At 45.8% G+C, this 22,526-nt stretch overlaps 1 protein-coding gene across 1 annotated transcript in view; it reads left to right on the forward strand.

Moving 5' to 3' along the window:
• The first annotated feature begins 11,773 nt into the window (after positions 1–11,773).
• The window catches only part of PPA2 (inorganic pyrophosphatase 2), a 36,814-nt gene continuing 26,061 nt past the window's right edge, over positions 11,774–22,526 (forward strand). Inside the window, exons 1-2 of the mRNA XM_060246963.1 lie at positions 11,774–12,165; positions 20,719–20,783. Coding sequence (XP_060102946.1) covers positions 11,964–12,165; positions 20,719–20,783 — 267 coding nt within the window. The 5' untranslated portion in view covers positions 11,774–11,963. The remainder of the gene's footprint in view (positions 12,166–20,718; positions 20,784–22,526) is intronic.

A 22,526-nucleotide genomic window follows, 5' to 3' on the forward strand; every position in this document is an offset into this window, starting at 1 on the left:
GTTGAAACGCTTAGGGCTCTTTAGCTTGGAGAAACGTCGACTGCGGGGTGTCATGATAGAGGTTTACAAGATAATGCATGGGATGGAGAAAGTAGAGAAAGAAGTACTTTTCTCCCTTTCTCACAATACAAGAACTCGTGGGCATTCGATGAAATTGCTGAGCAGACAGGTTAAAACGGATAAAAGGAAGTACTTCTTCACCCAAAGGGTGATTAACATGTGGAATTCACTGCCACAGGAGGTGGTGGCGGCCACAAGCATAGCCACCTTCAAGAGGGGGTTAGATAAAAATATGGAGCAGAGGTCCATCAGTGGCTATTAGCCACAGTGTGTGTGTGTATATATTTTGGCCGCTGTGTGACACAGAATGTTAAACTGGATGGGCCATTGGCCTGATCTAACATGGCTTCTCTTATGTTCTTAAACCCGGCTCTCTCAGATAAGAGTTTACACACTTAACCACTACACCAAACTATATCTGAGAGTATCTAGGTATATTTGAGAACGGGTTTGGGAAGAGGATTTCTACAAGCTGCAGCATAAGGGCAGTGCAAAGTGGAGACCTTCTACTGCCTGAAAATCTAAAATTATTCTTTGGTTTTGAAAATATAAATATCACTTTCTTTTTCTATTGCTGTCAACACTACTAATCTAACTAAGGTTTAATGTCATGTTATTTACCAGGTGATATTATTTACTGCTTTGGCAAGAAAGGTTTCAACATCCCATTTCCATAAATTAACTGTCTATTAAAAGGACAGGAAATTTTCTCTAGGCCGGTTGGCAACTGTGGATAAACATTACCATTTTATATTTTTAAAGAGAGAGAAAGAGACTCAGTTTTTATTACATTACTTAAAAAAAAATTGGAACATTCTCAGGAAGGCATGAGATATTTTTTCTTAAAATTACTTACTTTTGGAAGCTAATTAAAGCTTTATAAGAAGGGGAGGACAATAAACACAAGCAGAGCTCCCCATTTTTACTTCAGGTCCTTCTGGCAAAGGAAAGAAAGCATTCCCTTGGGATTTCCATATCTGTCAATCACACTCATGGCTCCCCTGTTGGCTGCAACAAAGGGATAACAATGAGGAAAGATGGGATATACATATTTAAAGAAAGCCTTTTCCCACTGCATAAAATAAGCAGAATGCTGTGTCCATTTTTTGCCTTTCCTCTTCAGCTCTAGAAGGCCTAGATACAGGTTGTTTTTTTTTTTTTAAATAATCTGATTAGGGTTGCCAGGTTCAACTCAGGAAATATCTGGGGACTCTGGAGGGTGGAGCCAGGAGCAAGGTTGTAACAAGCATGAGTGAATGCTAATGGAAGTTCCATTCATCACATTTAACGGGACTGTCCTTTGGAGATAATGTAAGATAGGGGCACCTTATTTTGAGGCTCATAGTCTCCATAGGATATAATGGAGTGCCCAGTGGATATTCAACACCCCCCCCTGCTTTTTGATAACCCTGAAGTGGGAGGAGAGCCTTCATACCAGGGGATCCTCTGCCCCCAACTGGGAATCAGCACTCCTAAATCTGGTCCAGCTAATGGGCATCCAGGAAGTATATTTAGATACCCGGTAAAATCCGGTCAACTGGACAATATGACAATCCTAGAATGGAGTGAGGAAGTCCAGTACAGATTGAGTGCAGGTGATTTTGAAGAGAACATGTGCAGGAAGGAACTGATGCAAGAGTAAAAGAAACAAAGTCACATGTCTAGTGTTCTGCCCAATGTGCCAGAATATCCAAAGACCAACCTCAACCCATGGCCCAAGCATCACTGTCAGGCCTGATACAAACTTGTAATGCTGGTGGGTGTACATGCACACATGTGCACATGCACAAACACACACAAACAGTATACAACCTCATGAGTCATGGGAGGGGGGAAATCTATTTTATTTCCGAAAATTACATATAAAAGGCCATTTCATGGTAATGGGCTTGCAGGGTAGGCTGGCCTTTCCTCAAGTCAAAGTATAAAGAATATACTTTGACCCCTCCAGGTCTGATCCCTGCGTGATCCAGAAAGAGATTCTATGTAGAGTTACTGTAATCTGAGCCCACTGAAATCTGAATTACTCCGCGTATGATTGCACTCTAAAAGCTCTATTTTGTTTGCACACAGATCCGATGTGGTGCAGTGGTTAGGGTGCTGGACCCAACTGGGAGACCTAGATTCAAATCCTCGCTCTGTCATGGAAAGGATGACCTTGGGCCAGACACAACTCTCAGCCTAATTTACCTCACTCACAGGGTTGTTGTGAGCATAAAATGGAGAATGCTCTATACCGCTTTGGTTTCCTGTTGTGAGAACATAAATAAATAAAATAGGGTGGAAGGAGCAGATGAAGACTATTATGTTGGCATGCTTACAACAACATTTGCCTAGGTTTATATCTTGCTTTGGTGCAGCGGTGATAAAATGGTTAACACAACATTTAGCTAAGCAAATTATTTTTCATTTAACGCCTATGAGAAATGTGCGACAACTAGCTTCCATAAATTTCATGTCTTTTGAGAACAATGATACAAACCATCTATTTCCCCACTCGATGGAGAGGTACGTATTGTCCTTATAGAATTGCATCCCCCTCCCCCACATGCACGTACTCTGATGCTAGCGTTCAAATGAATTTTCTATATATAAGATGGCTCGCTATACCTAAATGAGGGAACAGGTGCTGATTTCAACAAGGAAAATCTTGGTACTGGGTTTCCAAGCAACCATATTTAGAAGCGTATCAGAGGCTATTGTTATCTACTAAGTGCTAATCTTTGAACGAGCCAAAGGCATTATCATATGTCTGATAGCTGCTAAGATAAACTAAGTGTTTCTTGTTCTTTGTAACTAATTCCTTATAGCCCTTGCATAGCATTTCCGTATAAAGCTGAAAATAATCTTTTCAGTGGCAGCACATACATTTGAAAATCACTTTTCTGGAACAGCTCTAGTTAGGCTCTTCCCCTCTTCCCGCAGTTTTATGTCATGTAGTGATGAAGGAGGCACAACTGAATTTTTTTAAAGCGTATTTGTCAATGGATCACTTTAACCCTTGAGGAGCTAGTTAAGAGTGTTGTACTGGAGAGGTTTAGGTTCAAATCCAACCTCAAAAGCTTGCTTTCTCAATCTTACCTGCCTCACAGGGTTGTTGTGTAGAAAAGGGCAGGATTAAAATGTAACAGGATAGGCAAGTTGTAAGTTTCCTTGAGTTTTGGTGAGAAAGGCAAACTATTAATTAAATAAAAAAATAAAAAAGTAAATACAGAAATAAGATCCATGGTCTCTTTGCTCTTGCAACAGTTATGGAACAATTAATAAAGAAGATGGGGTTTTTTGGGGGGGGGGGGGATTAACTCTTGAGTTCCTTGAATGTAAAATGTGCTTTAAGGTCAATTTTAATTTCTGGTCTGTTTGATGTGAAGCCAATGCTACCAGGTCAGCAATCATTAAAGCACCATTATTTTACACAGAGGTTTTTTTGTTGAAAAAACCCAGCTGGAATTCATTTACATATTAGGCCAAACTCCTGGTGCTAAGCCAGCCAGAACTGTGTTGCAGCTCAAAAAAAGCCCTGCTCTTCAGGTTTTTAAAAGATCAGTATGCCCCACACTGACCACTGTTGCCTTTCTCCTTTCATGGATACTTGGGAGCTCTTGGCTCAGACATCCTCAGTCAACTATTTGAGAAGATCCATCCCTTTTTGGGGTTAATTTACAATGTGGTATTTTTCTATGTATCTCAAAAGTGCCCTTGAGCCCTAGGGTTGCTAATACCCAGTTGGGGGCAGAGGATCCCCTGGTTTGGGGGCCCTCCCTCCACTTCAGGGTTATCAGAAAGTGTGGGGGGAATGTCCACTGAGCACTCCATTATACCCTATGGAGACTGGTCCCCATAGGGTATAACGGAGAAACTCAAGGGGGGCCCCATAGGGTATAGTGGAGAAACTCAAGGGGGCACCAAATTTTCAGCATAGCATCTGGTGCCTCTCCTCAAAACCCCCTCCAGGTTTAAAAAGGATTGGACTGGGGGTCCAATTCTATGAGCCCCAAAAGAAGGTTCCCCCATCCTCTATTATTTCAAATGAAGGGAAGGAAGACATTTAAAAGATGTGATGGCCAGAACACCCTTTGGAGTTCAGTGGTGCTTGTCACAGTCTTGCTCCTGGCTCCACCCACAAAGTGCCAACCTTATCCTTTGATGTGGGTAGGGTTGCCAGGTCTCTGTTGGGAACTATCTGGAGACTTTGGGGGTGGATGGTGAAGAGGGTGGGGTTTGGGTAGGGGATGGCCCTAAACATGGTAAAATGCCCTTTAAAGCAGTCCACCTCTCAAAGCAGTAATTTTCTCCAGGGGAGCTGATCTCTGCCAGCTGGAGATCAATTGTAAAAGCAGGTGATCTCCAGGTGGGGCCTGGAGCTGGCAACCCTAGCTGCAGGTGCCCTGGTTTTGCTTTTCGTATCATAATAGAAATCAGGCCAATCAGTTTTGAAATGCTCTCCCAAAATCTCCTGTTCCAGAATCTCCCATTCCAAATATTTTTCATGGGTTTGACTCTCCCTTGCACTCTTGTCTTTAGCTGATCCCACATTCTGTCCCTTCTGGAGCACTTGAATTCTTCATCCAGCTCCGCTCTTGCTTTAGTTAATTTACAAACTCATATTATTCTGTATACTCACAGAATCCTCCCCCACCTTCCCTATGGGTGGCCCAGTTGTGCCTCAAGGGCCAGAGAGTTTACTGAGACCAGGGCCAGTCCTGCCACTAGGCAAACTAGGCGATTTCCTAGGGCGCTAACCTTCTAAGGGCACCGAATTGGGTGCTTCCTATGTGACTCGGTGACGTTATTAGTGCAGGGGGGGGGGGTGCTGGAAATTAGCCTTGCCTAGGGTGCCAGACAGGCTAGGGCCGGCCCTGTATGAGACACAGGGATTTGTTTCATGTCCTTTGCCATGACCATGTGGTACTATTCCTTCCATATTTTTCCATTGCAGAAATGTTCTTTACAATTTAATGTATGTGGCACATTATAGCTATATGTGATTCAAATCATTACCCAGTGGAGATGCTGGGGTACCTTTGATAATCTCCAGTTTTAGTTAAGTGGCAATAAAGGGTGGGGTTTTTTTATTCAAGTGCTTTTTAACATCTAGAGCTCTGCTGGAGATGCACATTAAAGGCAGAGCTTAACTGGGAGCCCTTTGTATGCAAGCTGCTATAGGAGGGATCACGGCGGCGGAAATAAGTTATAAAAATCATACACAAGTGTTTCAGAGGACTTTGAACATTGCACCCATAAGCTTTTATACAGTTTAGCTTACAATGGTATGATAAGCCTAGACCCAAGAAGAAGAAGAAGTAGTAGTAGAAGAAGAAGAAAATGAAAATGATGATGATATTGGATTTATATCCCGCCCTCCACTCCGAAGAGAGCGGCTTACAACCTCCTTCCTTCCCCACAACAGACACCTTCCTCCCCCACAACAGACACCCTGTGAGGTGGGTGGGGCTGGAGAGGGCTCTCACAGCAGCTGCCCTTTCAAGGACAACCTCTGCCAGAGCTGTGGCTGACCCAAGGCAATGCTAGCAGGTGCAAGTGGAGGAGTGGGGAATCAAACCTGGTTCTCCCAGATAAGAGTCCATACACTTAACCACTACACCAGACTGGCTCTCCAAGATGAAAGAAAAACTGGGGGGGGGGGGGGGAGTTAGATAAGCAAAGGAATAGAGTTGGCCAGCTATCAGTGCAATGTATACTTAGAAGTAAATCCCATTGGGCTCAATGAGACACTCCCTAGTAAGTGTTCTTTGAATTCCATCCTGTCTGTTGCTTGTCAGCAATAAAAATGCTTACTGCAGGAATAGCCAAGTGAAAGTAAGTGAAAAAGGAACTTCTCATAGCTAGTGGAGAAGGAAAACGAGGGCATGGTTAACAAGTGGTCAACAGACTAAGATGGAAATGAAATGGGAATAATATAAAGTGGCAGAATATGTAGCGCTGCCAACTGCAGGTTGGGAAATTCCTGGAGATTTAGGGGTGGCATTTGGGGAGAGGAGGGACCTCAGTGGGATACAGTGCCATAAAGTCCACCCTTCAAAGCATCCATTTTCTCCAGGAGAGCTTGTCTCTGTTGTCTGGAGCAGGGCTTTTTTTTTGAGCAAGAACACACAGGAACGCAGTATTGGCTGGCTTGGCATCAGCGGGTGTGGCCTAATATGCAAATAAGTTCCTGCTGGGCTTTTTAAATCTGGAGATCAACTATAATTCCAGAAGATCTCCAGGCCTCCCTGGAGGTTGTAAGCCTTATCTTATACTTCAGCTTGCTGGTGGGGGACAAATTCCAGTTGTTTTGCGCATCTATACACAGAAAACTCCCTGCAAATAAAATCTAGTCTAAGAAATACTATAATGGGCCAGAACTGTTCTCAATGGTGTTATAGCCTGTGGCTGCAGATATTGTTTTCTTAATGGGAGAGCATGTAAAATGTGTTCACTGTCCCTGCATCAAGTGAGGCAGTGCATTCAAGTGCTACATTCTGCAATATGTGCAGGTTTGCTGTATGGAATAACATGCCTATTTCAAGACTGCTTTACAAGTTGAGCACCACATACTTTCTGAACTCGCTATATACCAGAACGGGAATACTAGGGGAGGTTTCCCCCTTCTTGTTTCAGACCATATGTGATATAATAATAATTTGGGCAGCACATATGTTACTTTATTCATAATGCATCCTTCAGTTAGAGGGCTTTTGAAATTTCCTAAAGATTTGCACAAATACCCTAACCGCAGTCTGAAATGGCACCCTATTGACTAGTCCTCTACAAAACTTTTTTCCTTATTTCTGCTTCTGTGATCTTGCCAATGGTTTGCACAATAAGTGTTGATAAACTGTCCCTGTTTAGTGGAGACTGTCTCTGTGTTTCTGGTTCATGTCCACAGTAAATGACTGCCCTTCTGTTTTCCTAAAGTGTTGTTTGTATGACCTACTGAAGCCATCTTGCTTCAGTCTTTAGCTTCTTCCCCAGCATCTCTAGCAGTTAAATCTGGAAAGCCCAAATTCAAATGTCCATGCTGCTGCAGAAGTTCACTGGATAACCTTGGGCCAGTCACTCTCAGCCTATGTCTCAGGATGGTTGTTTTGAGGATAAAATAGAGAAGACCGATGCTGTGAGCCACATAATAATAATAATAATAATACTTCTTATTTATATCCTGCCCTCCCCGCTGGGGCAGGCTCAGGGAGGCTCACAATACATAACTACAATGTACAATAAAAACCATACATGATAATTACAATTACAATTATATAAACAATTATATACATCAGGGTGGTATAGGGAGAAAAGAACTCTTGGTTTCAAACAGGGCTTTTTTTGTAGGAAAAGCCCAGCAGGAACTAATTTGCATATTAGGCCACACCCTCTGATGTTACCAGAAGTGACATCACCTGTTTGGTAGGTTACTAGGAGAGCCAGTTTGGTATACTGGTTAAGTGTGCGGACTCTTATCTGGGAGAACCGGGTTTGATTCCCCACTCCTCCACTTGCACCTGCTGGAATGGCCTTGGGTCAGCCATAGCTCTGGCAGAGGTTGTCCTTGAAAGGGCAGCTGCTGTGAGAGCCCTCTCAGCCCCACCCACCTCACAGGGTGTCTGTTGTGGGGGAGGAAGGTAAAGGAGACTGTGAGCCGCTCTGAGACTCTTCAGAGTGGAGGGTGGGATATAAATCCAATATCTTCTTCTTTCTGCATATATACACAGAACAGTACAGTGCCATCAGCTGCATTTAATGGATGTGTGTTCTCACACAGCCCAATGAGAGACCTTGTTTTGTCTCCCCAGTCCCCTCCCAAAGATGGCTGGAGAGAGAGAGCCACGTGCTGTGGAGTGGGCAGTGGCAGGCCCAGTTTCTCACAGGAGGGGGCGCTTGTGGGCAGCTCCACATCTCTTGCTCTCTTTGCAAGCCTGTTGGAGGTTGGAGGCAGCAGAGAAGATGGAGCACGCAGTCTGGGAGCGCATGGCTGCCTAGTGCCTTCCCTCTGCTGGAGACCTTGTTTTCAGCCGGAACCCTGACCAAGCCAGCCAGAACTGCATTCCTACTCAAAAAAAGCCCTGGTTTTAAATCAGTGGAGTAATAGCTCTTGGTAGGATAATAGGAATATTGCAGGCATTTCCTCTCTTAAACTGTGGCATGTTAGTAGGGTCACCAACAGGCCTGATAGGAAAAAAAAATGCCCTGTCATAGACAATTAAAGTTGGGAAATGGGCAGCTGCAGCATTTCACGGAATGAAGCTAAATCACATCACCTAGTAAATACCATACTATTATGCCTCAATTAAAGATATAGGCAATTTTTCTGTAGGCAGCCTTAAATGGTGGAGGTATGTATTTCATGTGGAGAAAAGCAAGCAAACCAACCAATGAGTGTTCTAGCAGATAGTCTTAGGTGCCAAGTAATATTCTCTCTAAGCTATGGAGTCTTTTGAGCAAGAATTCTACTTTATGTGCTACCAGCATTAAAATTGTGAGCTGCTGTATGAATTAGTTTGCTCTGGGGCTATTTTTCCTGAGCTAAGACAAAAATGTGTGAGCTGGAGGCTTAGAAACTGTGACCTAGCTCACACTAACTCAGCTTAGAGGGAACACTGGTGCTAAGTCTATTGCAAACCAGTATCTCACCCCTAATAAGAAAATAGGTAACCCCCACTACTAAACAGGTGTAGTGTGAAACGTATGCTGCAAAGGTACTCAAAAATTGCATTGGGAAAGTAAATTTCAACTGCAGTGGAAAAACTACTCAAGACTGTGGGTAAATAGGAAAATGAATAATAGCTCTTTGGGAAAAGGGGTATTTTGATGTGGTATATCTCCTGGCACATTACCATTGATCTGATCATCCTGATGTTTTAAGTAAAGAAAACAGGTATTTAAAAGCAAATTTCCTCTGGTGGATTGATTGCTTCAAGTCACTGCAACTGCATTTGATGTCTGAAAGGTTCATGAGAAAGATTGATTGAATGAAGCTATATGCCCTTTAATGATCCTTGGAGATTTTACAGAGAAGAACTCAAACCTAGAGGCTCTGCAGTCCCAGAGAGCAGTTATGCATGTTTTTCCTGCTTCAATAAAAAAGGCATCTGAGTTTATACATACACAAAGCACCAGCATGTTGTGTATATAGACAGACTGGGACCAGTTTTCAAAAACAAACAGGCGGGAAAGGGCAGAGTTTTTACCTTTCAGAGGAAGGCGCCAAACAACCGCAAGAAACTAATGAGGTGTTTTATTAGCAGATCTGGCAAAACCATAGGTTTGATATTTTTGCAATAGAGGGAAGGGAGCTGAATGCAGAACAAAAACTACCATACTGTTAGGGCTGCCAGCTCTGGGCTGAGAAATACCTGGAGACTTTGGGGTTGGAGCCTGGGGAGGGCAGGAACTTCAGGTTATAATACTAGATAATAGCCTCCAAAGCAGCCATTTTCTCCAGGGGAGCTGATCTTGGTTGTTTGGAAATCAACTGTGATAATGGTAGATCTCTACTTGCCATGTGCAAACTAGTAAAGTCTTTCCATCTTGGAGAGATTTTAACTCCAATTGCAACCTATAGTATGGCATTTTTTAATCAAGTTTGCCAACATTTTCAGGTTATCTCTGCAGTAGTGCAGGTGACAGCATTAATTTCTATGTTGGGATGAATTGTCATCCACCAATTCCTATAGTCTTTGCTAAAGGCACAGTTGCAGAGGTCAGTTTGGAAGCTGGTATCCTGGTTGCGAGTTCAGACTTCATATTAATTACAGGATGTTAAACTTTTATGGCTCATTCCATTCATTAATTAACAGTAAGTGTGACTTCCTGGATCTTGGGTTTTGGTCATTTACTTTTTCCTGTGAATAACAGAAATAAACATCTTAAGCAGTCTGTGCACTATTTTGCCTTCTTTTGGAGCCTAGCCTAACAGATGTAAGGCTCTTTACCATGAAAAGATTCTCACTCTGTTAGTCAAGTAGAGGGCACTATGATATAAGGATTCACTGTGAGAACAGGGGGAATAAACCTAGTTCATTTTAATTTCACAAACATTCTGGTACTCTTGGTGCCCCTTCTTGTGAAGGGAATCATCTTTTTTAAAATTGACATAAAAAACCTCTGAACACTGAAAAAACAATGTAAAGGGCTGCTGAAGAATGCCCCATGCTACCTTCTTTGTACATGTTAAGAAGCAAGAGTCGTAGGAGTCACTGTCCCCCAGCTGTTGCATCAGATGGTGGACTTTCTACCAGGCATGGCTTCTTCTGTAATTCACCATATCCTGATATTTTTTATGTCTGGAAGAACTGGCCCCTTAGCTGTAACTCCAGTGAGAGGGGGATCCTCCACATGGAGTGTAAATCACTATGCATGAGAGGTTGCCAACAATCTTGGAGAAAAAACATCCTGTCTCTTTAATAAGAGGCTTAATATGATGCTGTTTGCTAGCTTTTGTTATTTATCTGCTGCCCTGAAAAGCTTCAGCTGCCCATTTCCGTGTATTATTACCCTTTATGCATGCTAGCTTGAGAATAAGTCTGATGAGGTATTCCTTGATAAACAGGCTGTTGCAGGCATGCAACAGGACTGAAACAGGTGCCACCTACTTTGACAAATACTGGTACATGGTAAGGGAGAAGCTACACCTAGTAGAAATTTTCCTTTTGATGTACAATATTATTGCGCAATTAGCCAAAGCAACAAATTTCTTGCTGCTTCTCCACATTGCAACTCAAAAGTTATTTGCTTCAACACTGCTTACACCTTGACCCATAATTAAAAATTGATATAATGCAAGCAGTGCTCAAGATTAGGCATACTGTATTTTTTAAAAATTGTAGTTTTAAAAGGTGTAATACTGTAATTGTCGTCTAATTTGGCAATCCCAATCCTTTAGCCTTGCGCTTTATTACTGCACTGCTTTTTATCCTGTAATCTACCTTGAGTCCCTGATGGAAAAGGGGTGCTATAGTATAAACAAAACAATTTGTGCATTTGGGGTTGGCCACTGTGAAGACAGGTCTGTGGATAGCCAAGACAGACCACTACTCTGATCCTGCCTTCTCCTGGTACTTTTCCAGGTATGGGATCTGATTTTTTTTAAAAATAAAAAAATTAAACTGGAATTTTATGGATGCCAAGCATGAGCTTCCTGACAAACTCTGTCCTCGCCTGCTGGAGAAGATACTGCATAGAAGTAACTTTATCTTTCATACTGTATAGATAAGGGAAAGACGAGAAAAATAATGGAATATTGTATTAATGCACTTTTACATTTTCTCCTTCTACTTTATCTAGCCGTGATTTGAAGAGCCTTTTCGAGTCGACAGACTCGGTTTAAATCCGCCGTTGGCTTACGTCTGAAAATAGGGTGGTTCCCTCCTCGCCCCCACCCAAGTTGCCATGAGAATCAGATAAGGGAATCTTGTCTATTGAGCACTACTTCTCGTCTTCATAGGCAGCAACGTAGCGGGGGTTGCCGCTGCCCACACAGCCCGATCCTGACCACAGTTATTCGGAAATAAATTCCATGCAGTAAACGGGGAATCATTTACTCCTCCTTGGTAAAAGAATTTACGGGTGCAGATTTTCATTCAGAAGTCAATTCCACGGAATTAACTGCAATTACTCTCCAAGCAGTAGTACTTGGCGCTTTGAGGCGGATGTATTGGGAATCCTGACAATTTCCCCGTATTCGGCGCTGCTCGGATGGGCAGCCACCGTCTCATCTGCCCATCCAAGCCTAGTTGCGTTTCCGCGTCCCTCCAGTCAACTCTTGGCTGATCGGGGCCGTCCCCAAGAACTGAGGGCAAGCCTGCGACTTCAGCGGCCTTAGCTGAGCATGCTCAAGCTCCACCCGTCGTTGCCACTACTGCCGGTGCGCCGGAGGAGGACCGCCCGGAGGAACGGAAGGCACAGACATGCGTACGGCGGTCGGCTTGAAGTGGCTGCTGCGGCTGCCTTGGGCGGCTCAGCGTTGCGGCGCTTCTCTCAGGAAGCAGTTCCCGACGCGGCTCCTGCAGCCCTGGCCGCCTGGCTGCCGCTCGCTCGGCGGCCTCATGGCTCAGTACGGCACAGAGCAGCGGGGGCGACTCCATTCGCCCGATTACCGCCTCTATTTTAGTAAGTAGCCCCTCGGGATGCCCCCGCGCGGTGCAGACGACGACGGGACACAGTGGGCTCGTCGGCTGCCTTGTTACATAGCGCGTTCTAGAGCGGTGCTGCTGGCGAAGCCCCGCCTCTTCCCTCTGATCCTTGCATTTCGAAGGGCGCAAGAGCCGCGTGGTGTGGTCAGATCAAAGGTTAGCTTAATCCGATGCGGGAGTTCCTGCCCTGGCTCTCCTAGGACGTCCCGTGAGTTAGCAGTCATCAGATTTCCGCTGAGAAATAAGCGCGGTGCAAGTTCAGTAGTAGGTGTTGTTCAGCCGACCCTGGAAATTCCCGGGCAGGCTTCCAGAAGGGCGTGTGTGGTGAAAGTCTCTTCTGGAGGTCATGAACTCAGCTCATGGGACAACGTTGTGCAAATAGCGTCGGGTTGCCAGCCGCGGGAGGGGGGGAGGTCTGCCAGAATCACAACTGATCTCCAGACATCAGTTCCCCCTGGAGAAAGTGGCGCCTTTTGAGAGTGGACCGTAGACCATGAAATCCCTCTGAGGACGGCCCCTCTGCACTCCAGGTTGCGCCCCAAAACTCCAGGAATTTCCTAATCTCGAGTTGACTATACACCAGAAGGGATCCCATTAGTGAGTGCCGTGGGCAATCCGAGTGGATCAGAGCACAATCATTCGCAAATGTGCAGACGTCACATCTGGCTGTAGGCAGATTCTGTAATGGCAGCGACTTCTGGGTTGGGATTTCATCATGCGTGAAAGCAGTCATTAAAACTATGCACTACAAAATATGCTTTCTTTTTCACAATATTCTGTGCTAGTACCCTGACAGCTTGGCAGGGCACAGTATTTTATACTCTGCCTAATCAGATGGATAGATTGGTTCTGTCGATAACATTATCTGGAGGAAAAATTGCTATACAGTTTGAACTGATTCAAGTTTAATTCTGAGAATGCATAGCTGAATTGTATATTAAGTAATGCCCACCCTTTCTTCACTATTGCAAACTCTCCACAGCTAGTCGGAGACTACAGGTCACCCAGAGTTGTGGGGTCCCTGGAGATAGCCCAGTAATCCACTTGTGCCAGGGGAAATGGCCACACACCCCATGTCACTGTTGTTGAAAATTGGAAATTACATCAAGGAATGCTGTAGAAGTTGCAAAAATTATATAGTGACACAAATCCCTGCCTCCTAAATGCCCCCAGGGGATGCTGGCTGCAGTCTGGCAAACCTAACTTTAACATGTTTTAAGTATCACATTCCAGGATGCAAGAGGTATGGAGGAATTTGGCTTCTCATAACAATATCTGAACAAGACCCAACATTTATTACTGATCAGCAGCCCCATAGCCAGAATTTGAAGAATTGGGGGGCCCTGATATTTTTCAGGGGGCACATAGTGGCCTCAACCTCCATGGCCTTCTCCCCTACCACCACTGAGGAAGGAAAGCTGCCAGCTCGCTGCCATACAGCCTTCCCCCTCCCCACAGCTGCCCCAAGGTGATCCCTTTCCACCCCTCTTCCAGTGGCTCTGGTGGGGAGCCACTCAGAGGTTTAGATACATGCCGTACGGCCTCCTGCCCTTACCTGTAGCATGATCCAGCTAGGCAAGCCCGACGGGTCAAGGGAGGGGGGGGCGTTGTGGAAGGCACCACCAAGTCGCAACTGACTTCTGGGGCTACAAGACATCCAGTTCTGATTTCTTCCTGTCGGAGGGCGAGTCGAGGCTGCCCAAGCGCAGCTCCCACCTTCGCTCGGGTGGCCAGCGAGACCAGGCCAGAAAACCCCTGCAGGCGAACATCACCTCTCCACTGATCCCCAGCCCCGGACTGCAGCTGGAACCTCCATTTGTGTGCGCCAGCCTACCTTACGGACTAGCGGGCGGGGGGGAGGGGTGGCACTGTTTGTACGGGAGGCTTACTCCTTCAGGGCACTCCCGGCCCCAAAGATTGAAGGTATTGAGTGTGCCGGCCTGGCGTGGGAGGCTGGAGAGGGGTTGGCGGTCTGGCTGGTGTACCGTACGCCTAACGCACCAGCCAGCGCCTTACCATCCCTACTGGAGGCGGCGATGGGCTGGGCGTTGGAGCACCCAAGGTTGATAATCCTGGGTGACTTCAACGTCCATGCTGATGACCCGTCCTCCAGTCAGGCGACGGACCTAGTGTCTTCCATGGCGACACTGGGACTCTCTCAACTTGTTGTAACCCCCACTCACCAGGCTGGTCACATGTTGGACCTGATCTTTGCGGCCGGGGTTGTAGTGAGCGATATAACCGCCAAGGCGGTGCCATGGTCGGATCACTTTGCCCTCAAGGCCCGTGTAGACATGCCTCCCCAAACCTGTTTAGGCGAGGAGCCTATTATGGCTCGCCCGCGGAACCAGATGGACCCGGAACGGTTCCAAATGGCTCTGCGGGATCCCTGGCCCTCTGGCACCTCCCTCGATGGCCTGGTTGAGTCCTGGAATAATCGGCTCTCCAGAGCCATTGAGGAGATTGCACCTCGACGTCCTCTGCGGCCTCGGACTAAGCCGGCTCCGTGGTATACCCCGGAACTGCGCCGGCTGAAACAAGGCCTTAGACGGCTAGAGAGGCAATGGCGGCGTACCCGTGACGAGGCGATTAGAACATCCTATAGGAAGTTTATGAAGTCCTATGAGATGGCAATCAAGGCCGCAAAGAAAACATACTTTGCGGCTAAGATTGCATCTGCAAATTCGCGCCCAGCCCAATTATTTAGAATAATTCGGAACCTGACTACATTGCCTCAAGGCAATTCAAAAGCTAAGGAATTGGAGATAGGCTGCGAGGCCTTTGCGAAATACTTTGCGGATAAGGTCCAATCGCTCCGCCAGGACTGCCCCGCCAATTTAGAGGCAGTAAGTGGACTCGAAGCCCAATGCGTGTCTTCGGATTTAACTCTGGATTGCTTCGACCCGCTCAGCTTGGAGGAAGTCGACAGAATTCTTGGCACTGCACGATCCACGACTTGTGACCTGGACCCATGCCCCTCCTGGCTAATTAAGGCCTGCCAGGAGGAATTAAGATATCCTATACGGGATATTATAAATCGATCCCTTTCAGAAGGTGTTTTTCCAACACCCCTGAAAGAGGCATTGGTCCGCCCTCTCTTGAAAAAACCGTCATCAGACCCGGCCGAATTGGCACACTACCGGCCGGTCTCAAATCTGCCCTTTTTGGGCAAGATTATCGAGAGGGCAGTGGCGATGCAGTTACAGGAATTTCTGGAGGACGCTTCCGTCTTAGATCCATGCCAGTCCGGCTTCCGCCCGGGTCATGGGACGGAAACAGTCCTGGTCGCCCTCATGGATGACCTCCGACGACAACTGGATCGAGGCGGCTCGGCGGTATTGCTGTTGCTAGACCTATCGGCTGCGTTCGATATGATCGACCATCAGCTGCTGACCCGCCGCCTCGCTGACGCAGGAATTCGGGGGCTAGCCTTACAGTGGCTCTCCTCTTTTCTTGACGGTCGGGGACAAAGGGTGGCAATCGGGGGGGAGCTGTCTCAGAGGCACCCACTTCATTGTGGAGTGCCTCAGGGAGCAGTTCTCTCCCCGATGTTGTTTAACATCTTTATGCGCCCCCTTGCCCAGATTGCACGGAGGTATGGGCTGGGCTGTCATCAATACGCAGATGACACCCAGCTCTATCTACTGATGGACGGCCGGACTGGTGATGCCCCAACAAACTTGGACCGGGCATTACAAGCCGTGGCTGACTGGCTCAGGCTGAGCGGGCTGAAGCTGAATCCGGCGAAGACTGAGGTCCTTTGCGTGGGCCGCGGCGGGCCGGGAGGGGAGATCACCTTACCGGCCTTTGACGGTGCGCCACTGGTACCAGTGCGCAAAGTCAAGAGCCTGGGAGTGCTACTGGAATCCTCTCTATCAATGGAGGCCCAAGTAGCTGCCACTGCTAGATCCGCCTTCTTTCATCTTAGGAGAGCGAGGCAGTTGGCCCCCTTCCTGGAACGCACCGACCTAGCAACTGTGATCCACGCAACGGTCACTTCGAGATTAGACTACTGCAATGCCCTCTACATGGGGCTGCCCTTGTACCGAACACGGAGGCTTCAGGTAGTCCAGAACGCGGCGGCCAGGCTGTTGGAGGGACTACCACGGTGGGAAACTGCACGGCCTGGGCTGCGGGATCTACATTGGCTACCGGTTGTCTACCGTGTTCGCTATAAGGTGCTGGTTATCACCTTTAAAGCCCTATATGGCCGAGGACCTGCCTACCTAAAGGACCGCCTCTCCCCATATGTGCCCCAGAGAGCACTGAGATCCAGCTCACAGAACTTACTGACAATCCCTGGGCCAAGAGAAGCCAGGCTGAGGGCCACTAGGGAGCAGGCCTTCTCGGTGATAGCCCCTCGTTGGTGGAACGACCTTCCGGAGATGGTGCGAGCCCTGCGGGACTTGAACCAATTCCGCAGGGCTTGCAAAACATGTCTCTTTCAGCTGGCCTTTGAGATGGAACCCGACTAATTTGATGAATGGACAACTAGTCATCTTGTGGATATCACGACTACAGCATTTAGCACCTATTTTATTATATATTTAACTTTTAAATAATTTTACTGTAATTGATATTTAAAATTGTTTATGTTGTTTATGATTCATGGGATTCCCATGCCTGTCAGCCGCCCTGAGCCCGCCTCGGCGGGGAGGGCGGGATATAAAAATAAAATATTATTATTATTATTATTATTATTACCCTGCCCTTTCTACAATGGAGCCATCCGCCCCTCACCCCCACCGCCCCACTTGAGGGCCAGAATGGCCTCCTCTTGCAGGCACCCTCTAGCCCAATGTCAGCCAAATGTGAAGCATAACGTTTAGTCCTGAGCTCTGAAAGTGCCCCGTTTCTGCTTGCTGAGGGGTCAGAGATTTCTTTCAGCCCCTAAGCAAGCAAAAGCAAGGTGGAGCTTAGCTTTCAGTCCTGGGCGCTGAAAGTGCCCCGTTGTTTCTGCTTGCTGAGGGGTCAGAGAATTCTTCCGGCCCCTAGGCATGGATGTACGATGACAGCAGAATGGAGAAGGTTGCAGCCGAGGCACTGGAGGCTGGTTAGGGGCCCCAAGTCAGGGGGCTGTGCCCCCACAGACCCCCTCGTAGCTATGGGCCCGCTGATCAGATGAAACAGGGCAGTGGCTCCTATTCTGTGGACTGGCGACCCTTGGGGGACTGTGGAGTTGTTGCAAGGGGTCTGCGCCAGCCTGGACAGGTTTCTGCCTTTCCCCACCTATGCCTTCCTCCCAGCTTGGCTCTCTGGAGGCCATGCCCTGCCAATTCTGAGTCAGTCCAGGGGCTTTATCTGCCAGTCTGCTTACCACAGTGTGGCCATGCCTCCCCAAATGGGCCTGCTTGCTCTGCCTTCCCCCCCGACAAGTGGCACCAGCCCAGTCAGGGCTGCTTGCCTACTAGTGAGGAGAATCAGTCCTGATGAGAGGTTTTGAAGGAGTCTGTTGGCACCCATTGCTCACTTCCTCCTGTCTCCAGCAACATCTGGAAATGCCCATGTCTTGGGCTGCAGCACTTTTAAGAGCATCTGTTTGGCCAAGTGCTTCTTTGTGCTCCTCAGTGGGCTTCTCCGACCTCTCCCACATCTCTGCCAGCCCAGACTACATCAGACAGCTATCAATTTCAATAAATATTTTAAACTATATCATTTGTGTGAATTTCATCTAGCAATATACAAGGTGGTGTGAAAGGGTCCAGTCAACTCTCCAGGATTTTAAAAGTTTCAATCACAAGCACTTTTCTCCATTTAGAAGCTGGATGCACTTTAACTTTATAAAGACTGTTACTGGCACTTTAAAATCTTTTGAAACTTATTGAATGGATATGAGACTTTGGAACTAACATGAATGTGTCTCAGTGGGGAATGAACTTTGCAGACCATGTACATTGTTGAATGAAATTCACACACATGATATAGTTTTAAATATTTATTGAAATTGTACATAGTATATTTGATAGTTATTAATTCACGGTGCTTCTTCTGCAATATCTTCTTCCTGTGAATCTTTTTGGTTGTATATCAGATGGCTGTCGAGGGCCAGGAGTTTCACTGAGACATGTCCAGAGGAGCCCTCAGACAGTTTGTATATGTGAAGTGGGGCTGGCATTGTCGGGATGCTGTACTTGGTACAGAACGCTGTGGCCAGAGCATTGACTGGAGTGTGTTGTAAGGATCATATCACTCCAGTCTTGTTCCATCTACACTGGCTTCAAGCTTACTTCAGGGCTGAATTCAAAGTGCTTGTATTGACCTTTAAACCCTGTATAGCCTAGGACCAACATACCTTAAGGACCACCTTCTCCCACCTGAACCTCCCTGTTCAGTCTGGTCATTCTCAGAGGCCCTGCTTAGTTGCCCCGCCATCTGAGGCGAGACAAGTGGCAACCCAGGAAGAGGCCTGCTCCCACTTTGGAACTCCCTCCTTTAGGTACTCCAGCTATTGGTGTCTTCTGCCAGCAAGTGGAGACTTTTTTTTTCTTTGGTTGGCATGCCCCTAGTAACTTATTGCCCCCGATTCTGGTATTGCTTGAGTTTCTGTTGAATTATTTTATAATTTTAAATTTGGATGGGTAGCTGTGCTGGTCTGAAGCAGCAGAACAAAGTTTGAGTCCAATGGCACCTCTAGGACCAACAGAGTTTTATTCAAGGTGAAAGTTTATACCTTGAATAAAACTTAGTTGTTGGGCCTAAAGGTGCCATTGAACTCAAACTTAGTACTATAATTTTAAATATTATTTTTAATTTTTCAGATGTTTTAATGCTTCTATGTGTGCTGCTTTGAGGACCCTGATTGGGTGGAAAGGTGACATAAAAATGTCTTAAAATAAGTAAAATGAATAACTGAGCTGTGACTCAAGAAAGTTTATGCTGGAATAAATTGTGTTACTTGTCAGTGTGCCTTTGGACTTCTCCTTTTTTATCACATAGATTAGTAATCACTACATAATCAGCTATGGAAGAGACCTTTCATTCAACACATGTGCCCGGAGATCTGAGAGTGCATTCAGAGATGATGTCCCCACTCCTGCAACTCAAGTGCCATCGCTGAGTTGAGGGGGGCAGAGGGGAAAAGCAGCCTTCCATCCCTTCATCATGCTTCGGCCTGGCAGAATTTGAGAATTTTCTCCACGAGGAACATTTTGTGTTGCACTTTAATTATTATTTGTGTTTGATTCTTATACCTGCAAGCTTATTTGGGAGCCAACTTACCACTGAGAAGCAGGGCTGAAATCAAAATAAATTCACCATTTGTGCTGTCAAGGACTAAAAGCATATTGGGCATCCAAGTGAATTCCCGTGAGTACAGGCTAACTGCTGTATTAGCCAAAGGGTTAGCTACTCCAAACGATACAAATATACAAGCTTTCTTATGTCTGTACCACCACAGTTCCAGTCTCTGAAAGCTCCAAAGCAGCACTGGCCATCTAATTAAATGACTCAGTATAATAAATAGCCCTGGTCTGGATAGCCCAGGTTAGCCTGATCTTGTCATATCTTGGAAGCTAAGCAGGGTCAGCCCTGGTTGGGTGGGAGACCACCAAGGAAGTTGAGGTAGGCAATGGCAAACCATCTCTGACTGTCTTTTGCCTCAGCAACCCTGTGGAGTCACCATAAGTTGGCTGCGACGTGATGGCACTTTCCACCACCAATAAATAAGCAACTGTGCCTTCTGTAAACCAAATACATGATACGTGTAGCAAATCTGCACATTACTATGTTTCAGTGTATGTAGATTCTGTTGTGATTAATAAAATACAAATTCATTCAAAAGTGTTAACAGAATTCAGAGTAGCTTTTTTGTCATGTAGGGGGCTGAAATTTTCTTATATTAAAAGAGTAACCACTGAAACGGTGTGCGGGTGGCCCTCAGTCTCTTACGCAGAGAACGAGCTCCATCCCTTTTTTGGGTATATCTCTAAAAATCTTGGTATTGGAATAATATACTGGAGAAAGAGCAAGGATCTAGACATTTTTGCATGTATGTTATTTTGTTGGCAGAGTGGGAAAACAGGAGCATGAAATTTATTGAGAGCAGTTTGGTGTAGCGATTAAGTGTGCAGACTCTTATCTGGGAGAACTGGGTTTGATTCCCCACTCCTCCACTTGCAGCTGCTGGAATGGCCTTGTGTCAGCCATAGCTCTCACAGAGCTGTTCTTGAAAGGGCAGCTTCTGGGAGAGGTCTCTCAGCCCCACCTACCTCACACGGTGTCTGTTGTGGGGGAAGAAGATAAAGGAGATTGTAAGCCACTCTGAGACTCTGATTCAGAGAGAAGGACGGGGTATAAATCTGCAGCCTTCTTATTATAGGAAGCTGAAAAATGTGATTTTGGTTTTCTCCAGCTGTAAATTTTTAGTAATGTTTGTGTTTTTACTGGGGTTTATTGCAGTTGTGTGTTTTTGCTAAGCAAATAGTATTTGCATTTAAATAACCGGCGGATCTCAGTGTCTGTTGAGATGCACATAAGTGCCGTACATGCTGTTTCTGTGTGTTTGCTCATATATATATTTTCATCTTTGTAGAGAATTCAAAGGGAAAATATATTTCACCCTTCCACGATATTCCTCTGTTTGCTGGACCAAATGAGGTAAATATGTACATAGTATTCTTATTTGTTGAAGTTTTTGGGAAAGGACAACTACAGAGAGTTGGAATACAGCATTAGTCTTGCGCCTTTAGCTGACTTAACGCTATTAATATTCCCCCAAAATAATACTATAGCCATATATGTTTAAGGGTCAGTAATGATTGTGTCCATCATAAAATTGCATCCATCCATGTGATTTATTCCATGTTGCAAACAGGCACACCTTATTGAGTTTCATTAATTCAAGTTCATTCACTTCCGATCTGTGGCTGTCAAACTTGTTGAGGTCAGGAGCTCTCCTTACCCTATCAAGACTCGTTTTATAAAGCAAAATTTTCAGGCATCTTTAACATATTGCGTCAATCGCAATTGTGAGTCAAAATCTTGAGCTAGCTTTCATGAGTACTATTTTAATACTCGAGGGCCTCTGCTTTCCTTCTGTATGTTTGTATGTGGAATCTCCGTTGAAGTGTTTTAAATGCACAAAGCAAGAGCAAATGATCCTCTTCTCTGTGTGATCCAAGGTGCGTGGTCTTGCCTAGGAATGTGAAAAGTGCTTTGCTGGGTTGGACCAAGATCCAGCTAATGTGACATTCTTTACTTGATGCAGTCTGATGGTAACAGAATGGCAAACTGTTTTACAGTCCTTATATAAGGAGACTGCACACGTGGCACACGACGTTTACAGTAGTTTCAACACTATTTTTCTTTCACTGCTTTTTTTTTGGAGACGGGAGGGCAAAGTGCTTTACCAAATACAGTTTTAATAACCAAATAATACAATGTGCCACTTCCTGAGCTAGTTCTGAATCCTTGGCCTGACCTTTTCAGAGCTACAGACCAAGAGTCCTTTGGCTTGTGCTTCTGGCCAAGCCCAGGGTTTTAATACCAGTAACAGGAAGGGACACAGAAGTTTATCCTAGAGTCCCCAAGACTTGCCTCCTCTGCTAAAGGCTAATGATTGTGTGAGTTAGCTCTGCGCAGAAGAGAGGGATTCCATTGAAAACCATGTGTGGACTGCAAGAGGACCAGATGTCCTAATTTCCCTCTGTGTGTGTGAACACTCATTCATATATAGAAAAAGGGGAGACAACTTGGTAGCATGTGTTCATACTACATGCATTCATTTGGTAATGTTAGCTGTCTTCTGATATAAACTTGATGTCTGACCAGGATCTGCTCAAGTGAAGCTGTGTTACCTGGAAGGTTTGCTCCCCAGGAAATATTTGCAGCTCTTTTGAGTTTCAGATAATCAGAGTAATCACAGCTATTGGGCTGGGAATACTACTGCTGTTCTTAATGCTTTTCTGACTTATTACTGTCTCAGCCTCAGTGTGAACATATTTTTTGCCTAGTTGTGAATTGCTCATAAGAGGAGCTGTGAAACCAGGCAGTTTGAATTTGGTGGCTGTTTTGTGAGAGACAATGTGTTTGTGCTATGGGCAGAAAGTCTCCAGCTTTACTTTAAAATTAAAAAAAAAACAGTTCCTGCAAAGAAAAAATTAACGAAATGGAGCTTAGACTTCTGGAATTACAACTGACCTCCACACTACAGAGATCTGTTCCTCTCAGGAAAATGGCAGCTTTGGAGGGTGGACTCTATAGAATCACATTCCTGCTGAGCCCCCTCCCTTCTCCAGGCTCCACCCCCAAATCTGAAGGAATTTCACAACCCAGAGGTGGCAGCTCTACTTGGCGAGTCCATGCCAGTCAGAATAGACAGTACCAGGCTTAGATAGGTTT

This window comes from Heteronotia binoei, chromosome 9 (genome assembly GCF_032191835.1).
Source record: "Heteronotia binoei isolate CCM8104 ecotype False Entrance Well chromosome 9, APGP_CSIRO_Hbin_v1, whole genome shotgun sequence".
In the NCBI taxonomy this organism is placed as follows: domain Eukaryota; kingdom Metazoa; phylum Chordata; class Lepidosauria; order Squamata; family Gekkonidae; genus Heteronotia; species Heteronotia binoei.